Source organism: Nestor notabilis, unplaced genomic scaffold, assembly GCF_000696875.1.
Source record: "Nestor notabilis isolate BGI_N333 unplaced genomic scaffold, ASM69687v1 scaffold4268, whole genome shotgun sequence".
In the NCBI taxonomy this organism is placed as follows: Eukaryota; Metazoa; Chordata; class Aves; order Psittaciformes; family Psittacidae; genus Nestor; species Nestor notabilis.
The window spans coordinates 290,789-304,671 of record NW_009940595.1 but is presented as its reverse complement, the minus strand read 5'-3'; the positions used below and the strand labels follow the sequence as shown (position 1 = coordinate 304,671).

Sequence of the window (13,883 nt, the reverse complement as noted above, 5' to 3'; positions counted from 1 at the left end):
GGCCTGAATGGTCTTTTAACTTCATTTGTTTTGTTTTCTCTTTTTTTTTTTCTTTTTTCTTTTTGCCCTTTTTTTTTTTTGTTTTTTCCATTTTTTTTTTTTTTTTAAACTGCAGGGTTTGCCTTTGGTCCACAGTTAAAAGGACACACAGCAGTGGAGCTCTGACTGGATGCAGCAGAATATATGGAAAGGACTTAAGTTATTGCAATTATAGTAAAAAAAGGCAGCGGGGGAGGAGGAGCGAATGCCCTTCTGTAAAGTAATCCTCAGGGTTTTTCTATGCATGAATTGCTGCACGTTTCCTATATTTAAAGTATATGAAAAGCCTGAAATAACCAAAACCTAACGCGGCAATAAACTAAAGAATAAGCGATTCAAGTAGTAAAGAGAATAAGGGGAGACAGAGGAGACCAGACTGAGAAAGCAGAGAAGAGGAGGAGGAAGAGTTGTTGCTAATAACCCTCATTCTTAAATAAAATTTAAAAATAACAACCAAAAAGAAAACCTAAAACCCCAAACAAAAACAACTCCCAAAAAATTTAAGGAAAACCCCCTCAAAACAAAACAAAAAAAAAAAAAAGGAAAAGAAGAAAGGTTACATCCATGTTAGTCCCATGATATTACAGCTGCTCCTTGCAAAGGGAGTCCTAAAAAACAAACAGTGAAGAAACTTGGTCTGATGCTCAGATAGAGGTGCCTCGGTCTGGATCACTACCGATATTCAGCCCCAGAGTAGGAGTTGGTTGGTAAGGGATAGATGACATTGTTTTGATGGGGCTTCTGAAAAAGCCACCGTTGGGTGCCCTGTGCCTGAAAGGGCCAGTTCGGTGCTCGGGCACACTGCCGAAGGAGAAACCTGAAGCGGCTTTAGCAGACAGCGTGCGGCTCAGAGTCTGGATCTGTTCTGGTATGAAGGTGGTTGTGGTGATGTGAGTGTTTCTGAAGTCACTGATTTGCTCCAGTGCCTGACGTGTGGGTAAAGTGTCAATGTCCAGCGGGGTCAAGTCAATCGACGAGGTGGAGAACTGTTTATGGGGACTGTCGTCGTCTGTGCAGAGGCTGTTCACGCGCCTGTGGAGGTGCTCCAGGTCAATCTCCTTGTCGTCCTGGGGAATGAGAAAAACAAGAGGCACCACTCACCATTGCCATTTGTGCTGGGCTGAAGCTTCACAGTGCGATCAGAACTGCTCGGGAAGCACAACGCACAATTAACTACAGCTGGCTCTTGGCTGATGGCATCTCTGAGTGTCACCAGCAAACACTCCCACTCCCTGAAGCTGAGTGGGCTAAGCAAAACTTATACCATGGCTCCCTCCAAGCACTTCCAGTGGGTTTCTGTCAGGAAAAGCCAGGCTCTGAGCTAGGGCTTGGACTGGACTAGCAACAGCTGAATAACAGTAAACTTTCTGCCACGAAAGCAAAGCATAATCTCAGATGTCTGGGATGATGCCAGTTTTTCAACTCTGCAATGAAGACTAAATTTGGATGTCAACATGGGAGGCTCCGAGGGATGAGGTTGCTGTCTTTACCATCCTCTCAGGGCTTATGGAAAGGCTAAAAACATCTCATGTCGCTTTTTGCCTTTGTAATATAAAATGTGGTGTAGAAAAGCTGAACTTCCAGACAAAAAACCAAGCACTACTGACTCACGGACATCACACAGAAAGCAGTACACAAGGCAATTTTCAACTAAGGTGCCAACGGAGGGATTAATTCTCCCTTTACGTACAAAGAAGCAATTCCATTGATTGTAATGGAATTACGCTCTTGTGGGTAAGAAGAAAAGGCAACCTGGGGTATTTATTTTATCACCCCTCTTCTTACCTCTGTCCCCTTTCCTTCTTAAATCTCTCCTCCCAGAGAACTCAATTAAACAGGTTTGGTTGTTATAATTGAGAATTTAAAAGCACGGAAGTTAAGAAAGAGGAGAAAGTCCTGGGTGACATAGTAAATCACCTGCATTGCACATACATATTTCGACTGAACTGCAAAGCTTAATTCAAAGCAGCATTAAGTGTACACGAGCAGGGGTATTCCCTCAGTCTAGGCAGTGCAGCTAATTCAGAACAAAACCCAATTACAACTAACCTTAAAATTTACCTTAATCTCTGTGAAATCTACTGGCTCTTCCAGGCCACTAGAAATATCTCACACTCTAGGACCTCACAGAGGATAATTAGGCAGCCGATAGATGTGCACTGATGACTTCCAGCCTTGATTACTGCAATTCACTGACTGGCTTGATCCAGAGCTCCCTGAATCAATGGCAGAACTCCTAGAATAATGTATGGGCTTGAGATCCCTCCTTTGTTTAGGAATGAAGTCAAGTACTCTGAAAGAGTCCACACCTAGAACAAACTGCAGGAGTTCATCTGCTTAGCAATATGGATCACTGAATATTTGCACTGGTACCACACCAAACACAGAGTCTGACTGGAAGGAGACTGACAGGCCAGCTCTACTCTGGGATTTTACCCTCTGAGGGTAGGGACAGGGTGACAAACTGGGGGAAAAGGGGAAGGGAATGGGGCATCAGGGATCTTCCAGGGACTGGACGATCGCTGACCACAGAGGCTTTGGTTTGAGCTCATCATGGGAAGGAAAAAATGCAGTGCTCATTTCTCGGACTTAGCTTTCTGTCTACAGTTTATTCGTATGTGGACATAGACATGGATGCACATAACAACTACACAGTTGACATCAAAACCAAACGCATTCACCAAACGCTCTCTCTTAAAAACTTTGGAGCTGCATACAGATGCAGGAGAACTGAGGCCACATCAGAAGCAAAAGAAATAAACAGAGGCTCTGTTAACACGTGCAAGTCATGACTATGTCTCTGAGGTACAGTCCTAAATATTTTTCCTTTTTAAAAATTTTTATAAATATTTTTGTGGGGTTTTATTTTTGTTGTTTGTTTCTAATTTTGAAAAAAAAGAATAAAAAAATCAGAAACACTTTCTAATTTAGAAAGCCAATCATTAAAAGACTGGAATTTCATCACTTCTGAGCCTCTATAGGTTACTCAAAATATTCATCTTTCTTTTACAGAGATGCATTTGGGGCTAGGGTCAGACCAGTGAAAATATATAAGCGGTGATATTCTCCCATGCTTAGCCCACAACCCGATCTCCACCCAACTGATACACCAAAATGAGACCCACTCACAGTAAGATTGTGCATATCTCCATAATATGATCTTTCCTCTTCTCTCTTGTGTGATCAGTAGTGAAATATTCAGCAGTTTTCACATTTAAATTATCATCAGGCTTCAGAGTCAACATCCCATTGAGATTACTGGGGCGGTTGATACTTCTCTCAGAGCTACCGTTTAAGGCTGTCTGCAGACTCAGGCAGACATCACTGAATGGGTTACTTCTGGTACGCGACCGAAATGTTATCTTCGCAACCATAAGACAATTTTTTTCAGTATAAATGCTTGCATTCTGGAGCACAAGATGGCAGCCACCAGGAAAAAGGGTTGGCTTGCTGACCACAAACTGGCCCAATCTGACCCCCGATTCTGGACTAGTGGCCTGGAAGAGCCAATGGATTTCATGGAAGCTAAAATGAATTTTAAGAAAGTTAGTTAAGATGTATTTCTTTGCTGAATGACCCCCACATCCTGGATAGTGGGGACATTCAGCACACACATCCACGTTAAACTCAGTTTTGAGCCAAGCTTTTCAATTTAGCGTTGAGATGCAATTTTAAATGCTAAGCTAATGACCATGTAACAAAGATCAAGGAGGCCAAATTATACCATTTGTGGAAAATATACACCTGAATTTCTCTGCATTTGAAAATTGAAATAGGAAATTTTATATAAAATATCCATGTTGTTTTTTTCTTTTCCTTTGTTACTCGTTTTTGTTTTGCACCAGATAAACATGAAGAAGTTCTGAAAGTTTGGGTAAACAACAATCAAGTACATTTTAGTTTTTAAAATAATTAACCAGTTGAAACTCTATGGTTTTCATTCCTGAGGAACCCAATTTAAACACTTGAGATTGTTTTTTTCTTTCTTTTTTCTTTTTCTTTTAATAATGGTCTGGTCCAGATCTTGAATAAAAAAAAAGCTTGGGAATTAAAACAGGCAAGAAAAGATTAAACATTCTAACATCAGTGCCAATGCTGTCTAATTAGGTAGTGTAATTAATCCTGCCTGATTACACAGCATTAGGTTAAGCGGAAATAAACACAATGGAGAAACTGCAGAGAAGGTGAGACCACTGCACACAAATTAACAGCAATACCCCACAAGCTACACAGATAGAAAAGATGTAATTGATAGTGCTACACTAAAGCTCAATTTTAGGTTCAGCTTTGGGCATTGCTGCCAAGTACGTTTTTGTAACTTCTTTTTTTCCCAATGTTTTTGTAGTATTTTGTAGAGCTAAAAACTTAATCATGAAGGTAAAAAAAATCTGTTGTAAGACTGCAATAAGGCTCAGATGGCTGGTAAAGGGACAAGTAGATTGCCACGGGAAGGAAGGCATTACACGTGCAGGTGTACAAGCAAACTCATTTCTGGTGTAAAGTAACGTATCTCCCCGTGGTCTCCACCCAAGGGTTTCTGAAACAAGCCTGTAGTAGATTTCAGAGATAAGCATGGCCTTAATCTGAAAAATCTACCGTGCTCTTGCTTCCCTGGACTTCAGAGGAAATAATGAGAACTGAAGTTCATGGAACTCTCAAGAGGTTAACATTTCTGAAAATGGGGACAAGCTTATTTAAACTGCTAATTAAAGGGCTAAACTTTGCAAATCTATTTTGAAAGACTCAGCCACTGAGCTTAGGAGATATGTTTTTCAAGAAGAAGCTAAGAAACCTTTGAACTTACTGGCTCAGTAAGTTAGCTTTCGCCAGTGGGAATAATGAACAAAACATTGATGTATTAATAATGTACTATTCTGCAAGTAACAGTTGTGTTTTACTCAGAATAGTTGCATATTTATACATCGTCAATATAATTTTTTTTCATTCAAGTTTTTCTTAGAAAGAATAGCCAGAGATTTTGAGGAACAACATTTACCTTAAAAAATTGGGAAGCTAAGGATACATCTCTGAATTTGATTCCCCACCCTCTCTAATGCTATAAAGTCAAGGCAGCAATCTTTAGGGTGCATGAAAACTCCCCAGTAGAAATGGAGGGTCTAATACCTCTTTTGACGGAACTCGGGAGCCTTTCCTTTTATTCCACCATGTTTCCAACATTGCAATGAAACAGGATAGGACAATCCCAGCAGCAAGGATGCAGAAAACACCTGCAAAACTTTTTATGTCCAGGGCACCTCCTTTCTGTTTGGTATCCACAGATGAGTAAAGATCACATTGACTGTTCTTTGGCCACCACTTATGCTTCAGTATGTCCATGTCGCCATTCTGCTGCAGCTCCAAAATCCTTGAGGAGAAAGCACAGAGTCAGGGGTTACAGTAGGGCAGTGGAGATGGCAGCTGAGAGCACAAGGATATAATCCAACTACCCGCACCTTCTCATACGCCTTGGAAAGCTGAGCAGCCGATGAATCCAGATGGAGTGATTTAGCTAGAAAAGAAAGCTTGAATGCTGGGCTGCCTGTAAGACTGAGCATATGGGTATCTATGCTGCACTCAAGATACAGGAAAGCACACGTAAGTCTCTTTTTCCTTAACTGTTTTCCACTACAGACTATGCCAATTGATTTTTGTAGTGCATTAGATATTTGACAACACGTTTTTTGCATTTTAATCACTGGAGAAGAGATACTTCAATTAAAAAAAAAAAAAGGAAAATACAGTTCAGGTATACGACAGGACAACGAGGGTGGAGTGGTGGTAAAATACTGGCACAGGCTACCTAGAGGGGTGGTGGATGCTCCATCTCTGAAGACACTCCAGGCCAGGCTGGATGTGGTTCTGAGCAACCTGATCTAGTTCAAGAGGTCCCTGTACATTGCAGGGAGGCTGGACTAGATGACCTTTGAAGGTCCCTTCCAGCCCAAACTATTCTATGATTCCACCTTACTGTAGACCTTTGTAAAGGTCTTATTGTAAACCTTGTTGTACCTATTGTGTTGTACCTATTGTATTGTACCTATTCTGCCTTATTGCAAACCTTTATCAGGTTGCCTACTTGCTGCTTTGGAGACAGAGCAGAACCGTGACAACCTAAACTAACCTTGCTCAATGGGAGCATGCGACCTGCTGGTAAGTGACTTCCATAGGAAGGTTCTTTGCTGCAGAATTCACTCATCCTTGCACCTACATAACCAGTCACTGCCGAAGATTTACTGGGCAGCTTGCAGTGTTTGTGCACTTAGCTAGACTTCCTGTGGATGAACAGTTTGAGAAACGAGAATTTTGTTTGAAGGAAGATTTTCATATCCAGTTTGTTTGTTCCTGAGGAGATTGTTTTTTTAACAAACATCCAGCAGCGACTGAAGTAGCAGCTGGGTGCCTCTGGTTAACCAAACAAAATTTCAATGATTACACTTAAAAACAATAAAACAAGGGGAGTGTTTTCCTTCATGTAATAAATTTGTTTCTCATTTCAGTGTTGGAAGCAAACAATTACTTGTGCAATCATTTCACACAGCATGCAAAAAATCCAAGTGCATGCGAAGCAGCAGAGATCTGGGATGTTGCTACCAAAGACTGCATTGAAGGGGGAAGAAAAGCTGTTCCACTGACACAGGGCTACCATAACAGCTCAATGCAGTGGTCTACCTCAACCTCAGAAAAATACAGTAGTGTGAAAGGGAGTTTGAATGCACCTGGGAAGCACAGAGCAACTACTCCATACAGAGATCATTCAATCTCTAATGCCACTTGACCAGGTAGTTATGTCAATGAAGCCACTTAATTTTCTATGGCATATCCTATGCTGGTTTTGGTTGGGGTAAAGTTGATTTTCTTCATAGTAGCTGGTATAAGGCCATGTTTTGGATTTGTGCTGGCAACTGTTGATAACTCAGGGATGCTTTAGTTACTGCTGAGCAGTGCTATGCAATGCCTTGTGACAGTACGTTGCTGAAGGTCCAGCCCTGGAGAATGGCAAACAAGGTCAGAGTTACCTGGGCTATATTTCGAATTGTCCCAAACCCAATGACAACTTAGGGAAGCCCCATCCCAAAGCTGCCTGAGGGGGGAGGAATAAGTCAAAGACGGGAGGACTCTGTTCTGTTGCAAGAAACAGAATAGCTGTTACGAGACATCCATGTTCAGAGGAGCACTGGAGACACAGAATTGATGTCACTGCTGCCTACTGGGAGCATGCGGAGAAGCCAGAGCCAGACCCAGTAACAAGAAGATATGTAACTGGGACAAACTGGAACATGAACAATTCTGACTAGATGAAAGGAAAATGGGAGAGGTCAAACACTGGAACACAGAATTTGTAGCACCTCCATCCTTGGTTATATTCAAAGGCCCACTGGGCAAGGTCCAGAGCAAATTGACCTAACTGGACCTGCTTTAAGCAGAGGGCTGGGCTGGAGACCTCCAGAGGCCCTATCCTACCATAACTACTCCTCAGCAACTGCAAGCAGCCCATACACTTTTCTCTATCATGGCATACAGTGCTTACAGACATAACTCACCATAATTCTGGCTCTTGCTGCAATAGGACTTATGTAAGTATTTTGGCCCAAACATTAGTCTGTCAAGTTAGCAAGAGCAGCAGATAACCAGCATAAACAGAACTCTCTTGTATACATTCTTGTGGAATAATAGAAGATGAATTTTCAGTGCCCAATCCAAACATTTGGCATATGTGTTTTTGTATTTAGGAATTACTGTACTATCTACACAAGGCAGTAACAGAACAACATTGCTGGGTTTATTTCTTCCAGCAGCAGCTCTAATCCCTGAGCAGGGCTATTTTCTCTCTTTTATTCAGGCAGTAGTAGAACGAGCCATCCAAATGATTGCTCTATTCTCATTAATTAAATGATTCTTCACTTGTCAGTATAATTCCTGATTACACAAGACATCTTTTTAACAATTGGCATTTGCATAAAGACACTGAACTTTGGCTTGTTCCTTAGCAGAGATTTATTCCTAATTGTACTTCTGCTAATTATCAGCAATTTTCTTTATGGATGTGACATATAAGTTCAATTATTTAAAGGAAAACACAAGAAAGAAGCAGAAACCAGAGATTGTATCAACTCATGGAAAAGCTTGAGGAATGGAAAGCTTATAATGAAGCCTTGTAAAACTGCAGCAGAAAACAAATGTTGAGAGATAAAATACATATCAAAATAAATAAAAGCATGAATATATAACTATATTAACTTCATAGAGAGAAAACAAGGAGATCCTCTTTCTGTCAGACTTTTAGTACTAACACTTTGTTTCTAGATTTACCTGTTTATAATAGTATAAGATTTAACACTACCAACCTGTTCCTAGTTATAAAGCTTCCTATTTTTTTAGCACACTTTCAGAAATGAAAATCATACTTTAATTGAAATTCCGTGAAAAACAACATGATGCAGGAAGGCTTCTTGCAAGCGCGCATAGCACACAGGCACCGCTATACTCGGGTGCTGCAGGTCTCTTTCCATAAGAATACGTGGTTCTGCTGCAGTTCCCGGTTAGCGCCCTCACACACTCTATTCAGGTACCTGCTGGGTGGCAGACACTACAATCAGTTTGATATTTGATTTTCAAATTTAATAAATGACTAAAATAATAATGCATTAACTAACTGCTCTGAATGCTAATGATGTGATAAATGCTATATTTCCAGCGAGTGCCTCTTCTCACAAGTCCCTGATTTTTACAACTGAACTTTTCCTCGACAACCTTAGCTCCTTGGAGTCTGCTGTACTGGTTGTATTGCAACACACAAGCCAGCAGTAAGAGTGGTGGAAAGTAGTAAGTAGGATGCATGAGTTCCTGCTGTTTTGAAATACCAACATTAAGAAGCCTATATATTGAAACGATCTGATTTGTCTGAAAAACATGACCTTTGCAACTTGCTTATGGATAGAGTGCAGGTCTTGGTATACTTTCCTCTAGCAGGCAAACTGTTACAATAACATTTTTCAAGGCTATGACGTAAAGTTATTGAGCTGCACAAAAGAAAACATCTGCATGCACTTTAACTAATTTGGCCCTGAATTCACAGTGCCAAGTGATGTCTAATGCACAGAAAACTAAACCACCTGTGGTTTCCAAGTCTGCCAGTCATGTGAACAAATCCTACTGAATCAGTGGGAAAAGGGCTGGATTTGGTTACTATGTACTTTGCTGCTGGCAGTGAAATGTAATTACTCAGGCAAAACACCCACAGATAAAAAAAATCCCAATTTATGATGATGATGTTCAAGACCAGGCTGAATGGGGCCTTGAGCAACCTGGTCTAGTGGGAGGTGTCCCTGCCCATGGCAGGGGGGGTGGGACTATATGATATTAAGGTCCTTTCCAACCCAAACCATTGTATGATTCTATGATAGCAAGGTGTCACAAATGCTACAAAATTGAGACATCTCTGACAACAGTTTTTTGATCCTGATTTACTTCTGAGTAGCAAGCCAGAGACATGACAGGCCATTTAGAATGAGATCAAAAATGCTAATACATGGTCTCTGAGATGCCAAAGGTTACTGAATATTGGTTTCTTGCACGAGGATTGTGTTATGCAGAGGGGTAACTTCACCACTGGCACTGATGAGGAAGAGAAGATGATGAGGTGCTACTCTGTCTCTAGTCTCCAGGATCAGGCTGCTGCAGGGAGGAGATGTGCAGGGCCATGCAATGAGTGCCCTGTTGAAAGGGGGAGAAAAAGCAAGTAAGGAAGTAAATGAATAAACAGGTATTTGCGTACCCCAGTGAGCTGTGCCTTGGGGACCAGAGCCAAGGCCCCAGCCCATGCACTGGCTCCTGGGTAGCTTGCACAGGTCACATTTGGGAGTGCTCAGTGCCTGCAGATGTGGTCAGGCACTTGACAGAGCCCAGGTAACTTCTCCAGTGGCTAGCCATGAGTCAAATTCTTTGGGCAAAACCTCCACGTTGGAGCTTTTCTAACAAAAATCTGATACGAAGTCTTCAGAGAATTTGGTTTCCCTCTCATAAAACAAGATATAAAACTAAGCTGATTTGTGACCATCCTTCAGTTATCAAAGCAGACAGGTAGGAACCCACAAGGAAGAGTTGGGGTTTTTTTTTGTTTCAGTGAAGTGACTGCCCAAATCCTTCTTATTCCTAGGAGGGGAATAGGGGTGATGCCAACTCCTATTGCATCTCCCTGAGCAGTCTTTAGTTTTTGGCAAAGCAGGCCCACCTCCTCTCCAGCAGAGCAGCTTTTGCAGGTGCCACCTGCTTTTGTGGCGGAGAGATGGCCATTGCCCAACCCAGCTTGGTGCCTCCTGCTTGGGGAAGAGGAAAACACGAAATAAGGATGGAGACAAATAGGAGGCTCTTGGGATCTTTCTCACCTCCTTCCCCACCAGCAGCACTTCATTGTCTCACTGAGACCTAATGAGTTTTCATTATTTTGACCTTATCCTTGGGGCCTTGTGGGAGACACATGTTGATGCTTTCCCCAGGGCCAACAAATACTATCATTCCCCAACTGCCCAACGTATCACATTTGCATCATATTGCAGCCATGGACTGTTACAAAGCTGCTGAGCAGAGTGAAGGATATATCTGTGTTCACTAACAGGAGGTGAATATTCCTGTGTGATTTTGTCTTGCTCAAACAGACAGAATAAAGAGATGGAGAATGGTTGGAAGTAAAACTCGAAAGTGTTGAAAGAGCTGGTGGGAAGGTGGTCATCCAGAATCGTCTGCTTGCCCAGCACCAGCTGCACTACCCAGTTAGCTATGCCTAAATCTAAGCCTAAAATTAAAAAGGACATCAGATCAATGAAAAACACAGCCCAGAGGTGAAGGAGGAGTGGGAAGGTATAGGACAGAAGTAGCTGTCCCGAGGTGAAAGAAAGAGGGGAGCAGTGCCTGCTCCTGAGCAGACTGAGGCAATGCCAGGAGAGGTTGCAAGATGAGCAAAGCACCTGGAGGCAGAGAGATCATTGCTCTTCCAGTCCTTCGTTTGACTACAGGTCTTGGTATCTGTAAACAGAAGTGCTGGTTTTGGAGAAACTGTTTTCTATGCGGTTTCTTTTTTTGTTGGTTTTTTTTTGTTTGGTTTTTTTTTTGTTTTTTTTTTTTTAAGCCAGTGTTTTAATGAGCTGCCAATCACGGGCTCCATGAGAGGAAATTTTTCACACCAGCCAAATGCAGCTTGGGCTGCCAGATTAGAAAGTCTTGCTCCCTCTCCACCCATTCCCACCACTTAACCCAGCAAAAGAATGCCCTTGGGTCCAGCTGCGAAGCCTGTTTTCTGGCAGGGACTCCAAACAGATTTAAATCCAACTAACTTGTGCCCTGTGAGGGTGGGCAGGAGGTCACCTTCTGACCTGCCCTTCAGCAGTGCTTGGCTGTTGCTAGGAAGTCAGTGCACAGAAACAAGGGTAAGCGTCTCACCTTTTAGATATGATAGAAGAAGCAGTAGTAAAACAGACCTGCTGTTCAGCATTAAGGATTTGCATATGAAACAATATGAAAAGAAAGTGGCTGACCACCTGTTTTGCTCAGCAAAGAACCATTAGCTTCAGATGATGCAGCACTCATCACTTGGAGGCCATGAACTAGTATCACTTTGTTCAAACTAGTGAACTACTTAGATCTGTTAAACTTACATGGACACTCTCAAATACAGAAGGCCAAATTTAAATGAAATGGCATCTGCAGTAATAAAAAAAATGAGATATTAACTGTATTTATCATACAACTGTGGTGGAATTTTGTTAAGGACAGCTCTATAATAGCTTTGTTCAAGCAAGCCACACAGTTTTGCTGAATACTAACAATTCAGAAACCTAGATAAAGACAGAAATAAAGTTATTCAAGATTTTCATCTTAATTTTAATACAGAAAAAGCTGAGGTGAGCTTAACCGGCATTTCACCATGCAGATCTGTCCTGCTCAGGAGAAACTGGCAATAAACGTAGTAGTATGTATTCATAAATCCCGAATGACAAGAGAACATCTACAGACAGTTGCATAAATATCACAAGTTCATTAAGCTCAGTGCTGTTATGGTAAACACCAAATTAATTCATTATGGTGAGTCATGGTACACTGCCAGCCTTATTAAAATGAATAAATGTACTTTCAAGGTATATTGGTTCCTGTGCACTACCCATATTCTAGTCCTCTTTTAGAAAATTACTTGAAAAATGACAGTTACTAAGCTTTATAAAAAATTCAGTACTTCATGGCCACGTGAATGCCTGGAGCCTAATTTTCCTCTTGCTTCATTACCATAAACCAAAAGCACATAAAGGCAGGGAGAGCTCTTGGAGTCTGCAGAAGAACAAAGCAGACTTCGATGAGCTCCCTGCAGCCAGGGCGGCTCTCCACCTCTCCTCCTTGGTTTGCACCCCAAAAGGCTGTCTTGCTAACTGTTCTGCTTCCATTGGATCCATGCTAACGTTGGATCTGAGATCCAGAGATCAGCTGTGGTGTTGCACGTGATAACAGAGGCAGTGCTTCTTCCTAAAATTACACCTACATAAATGTTTGTGCAACACCAGAGTCAGCCATAAATGGCATTTTGACTATATGAGACAGTATGATTACATACATGTAACTTCAGGTCCAGAGCTGCATGTAAGCAAATCAATAGTTCTTTTCAGAATTGAAATAATTGACAGTTTCACACAAAATCAGGAAACCTCAGTGTCCAAAGTCAGTGGGAGCTTCATTAAATTACAGACTCTAGCAGAGACCAACGCAGAGCACACTTGGGAACCCAACTTCCTGGTTAGGCTGTGACAAAACTGACATTGTTCTGCATCAGTAGAAAAAATCAGTAGACAACTGATTTTCCTAATCAGCTCCTGGAGTAGTTAAAAATAGAAAGCTTGGAAAGTGTCTTTTCAGTCACCACATACTTCTCACGTGTCTCCTCCCCAAAACCTCACCTGACCAGACATTTCCTCCAGTGCCACTTGCAGCTGCCCCCTGCCTGAGAAGCCGTGTGGTAACAAGCCATGTAAAGAACTGCTCTCCTGCTTAGCAGGAGAAAGCAAGCACTTGAAAAAAGTACTTTAGTTTGATTTTGTGACTGTTTTTTCCAAGAGTGAGATGCAAACAGGTACTTATTTGGATCAATTACTATTTAACCTAGTTAATTCTCAGATTTTTTTGAGCCCAAAGTGCTAAGTTAAATACCAAAGTTTTCATTAAGAAAATACAAAAATGAAATATTAAAGTGTTTGTCTTTTCTTCTGAGGAAAAAAATATTTTTAAGAAAAAGTTAGATCAAAAGGAATTACTTTCATCTGTTTAGACAGTCTTCTGATGTCCTATAAGAAGGATAAATAAATGAGTTCACTGAACCTGACCTAGCACTGAGTGAATATGCAAGCCTCATCTTCAGCTAAGAAGCAATTACATGAGAAATCAAATTACTAACACAATTAATCTTAAGAGTTGTGGTGATCAGTGAAATTTAATTTTTTATGTATTGTATATGTTTATGTTACCTTTGAAAGTCAAGCACTCATTACAGATATGACAATATCTGTACAGATTACAGATTATTACAATATTACAGATTAACATTACAGATATGACAATTAGGTGTTTGCTAATATCGAAGTTGGACTCCAAGAAATTGGTAACAGGAAGAATGCAAGCAAGCCAAAAAGACACAAGAGAGCAGAAAAGGAAAAGACAGTACATCCCATGGAGACCCAGAGCATATCTGCAGTCAGAAAGGGAACATCTTGGGTGGTCTTTGAAAATGTCAGCATCATCCTTAAGCATACTGTGATATTTCGGTTATTAAATACAAGAAAAGATCTTTCATTTTAAGGTAAGCATCT

General features: G+C 41.2%; 1 protein-coding gene across 1 annotated transcript in view; it reads right to left on the bottom strand.

Annotated features, from left to right (window-relative positions):
- Positions 1-600: 600 nt before the first annotated feature.
- Positions 601-13,883, bottom strand: part of LOC104410308 (glutamate receptor ionotropic, delta-2-like) — a gene marked incomplete at its 5' end in the record, with an annotated part of 299,373 nt that continues 286,090 nt past the window's right edge. Inside the window, 2 exon segments of the mRNA XM_010020436.1 lie at positions 601-1,106; positions 5,164-5,404. Coding sequence (XP_010018738.1) covers positions 684-1,106; positions 5,164-5,404 — 664 coding nt within the window.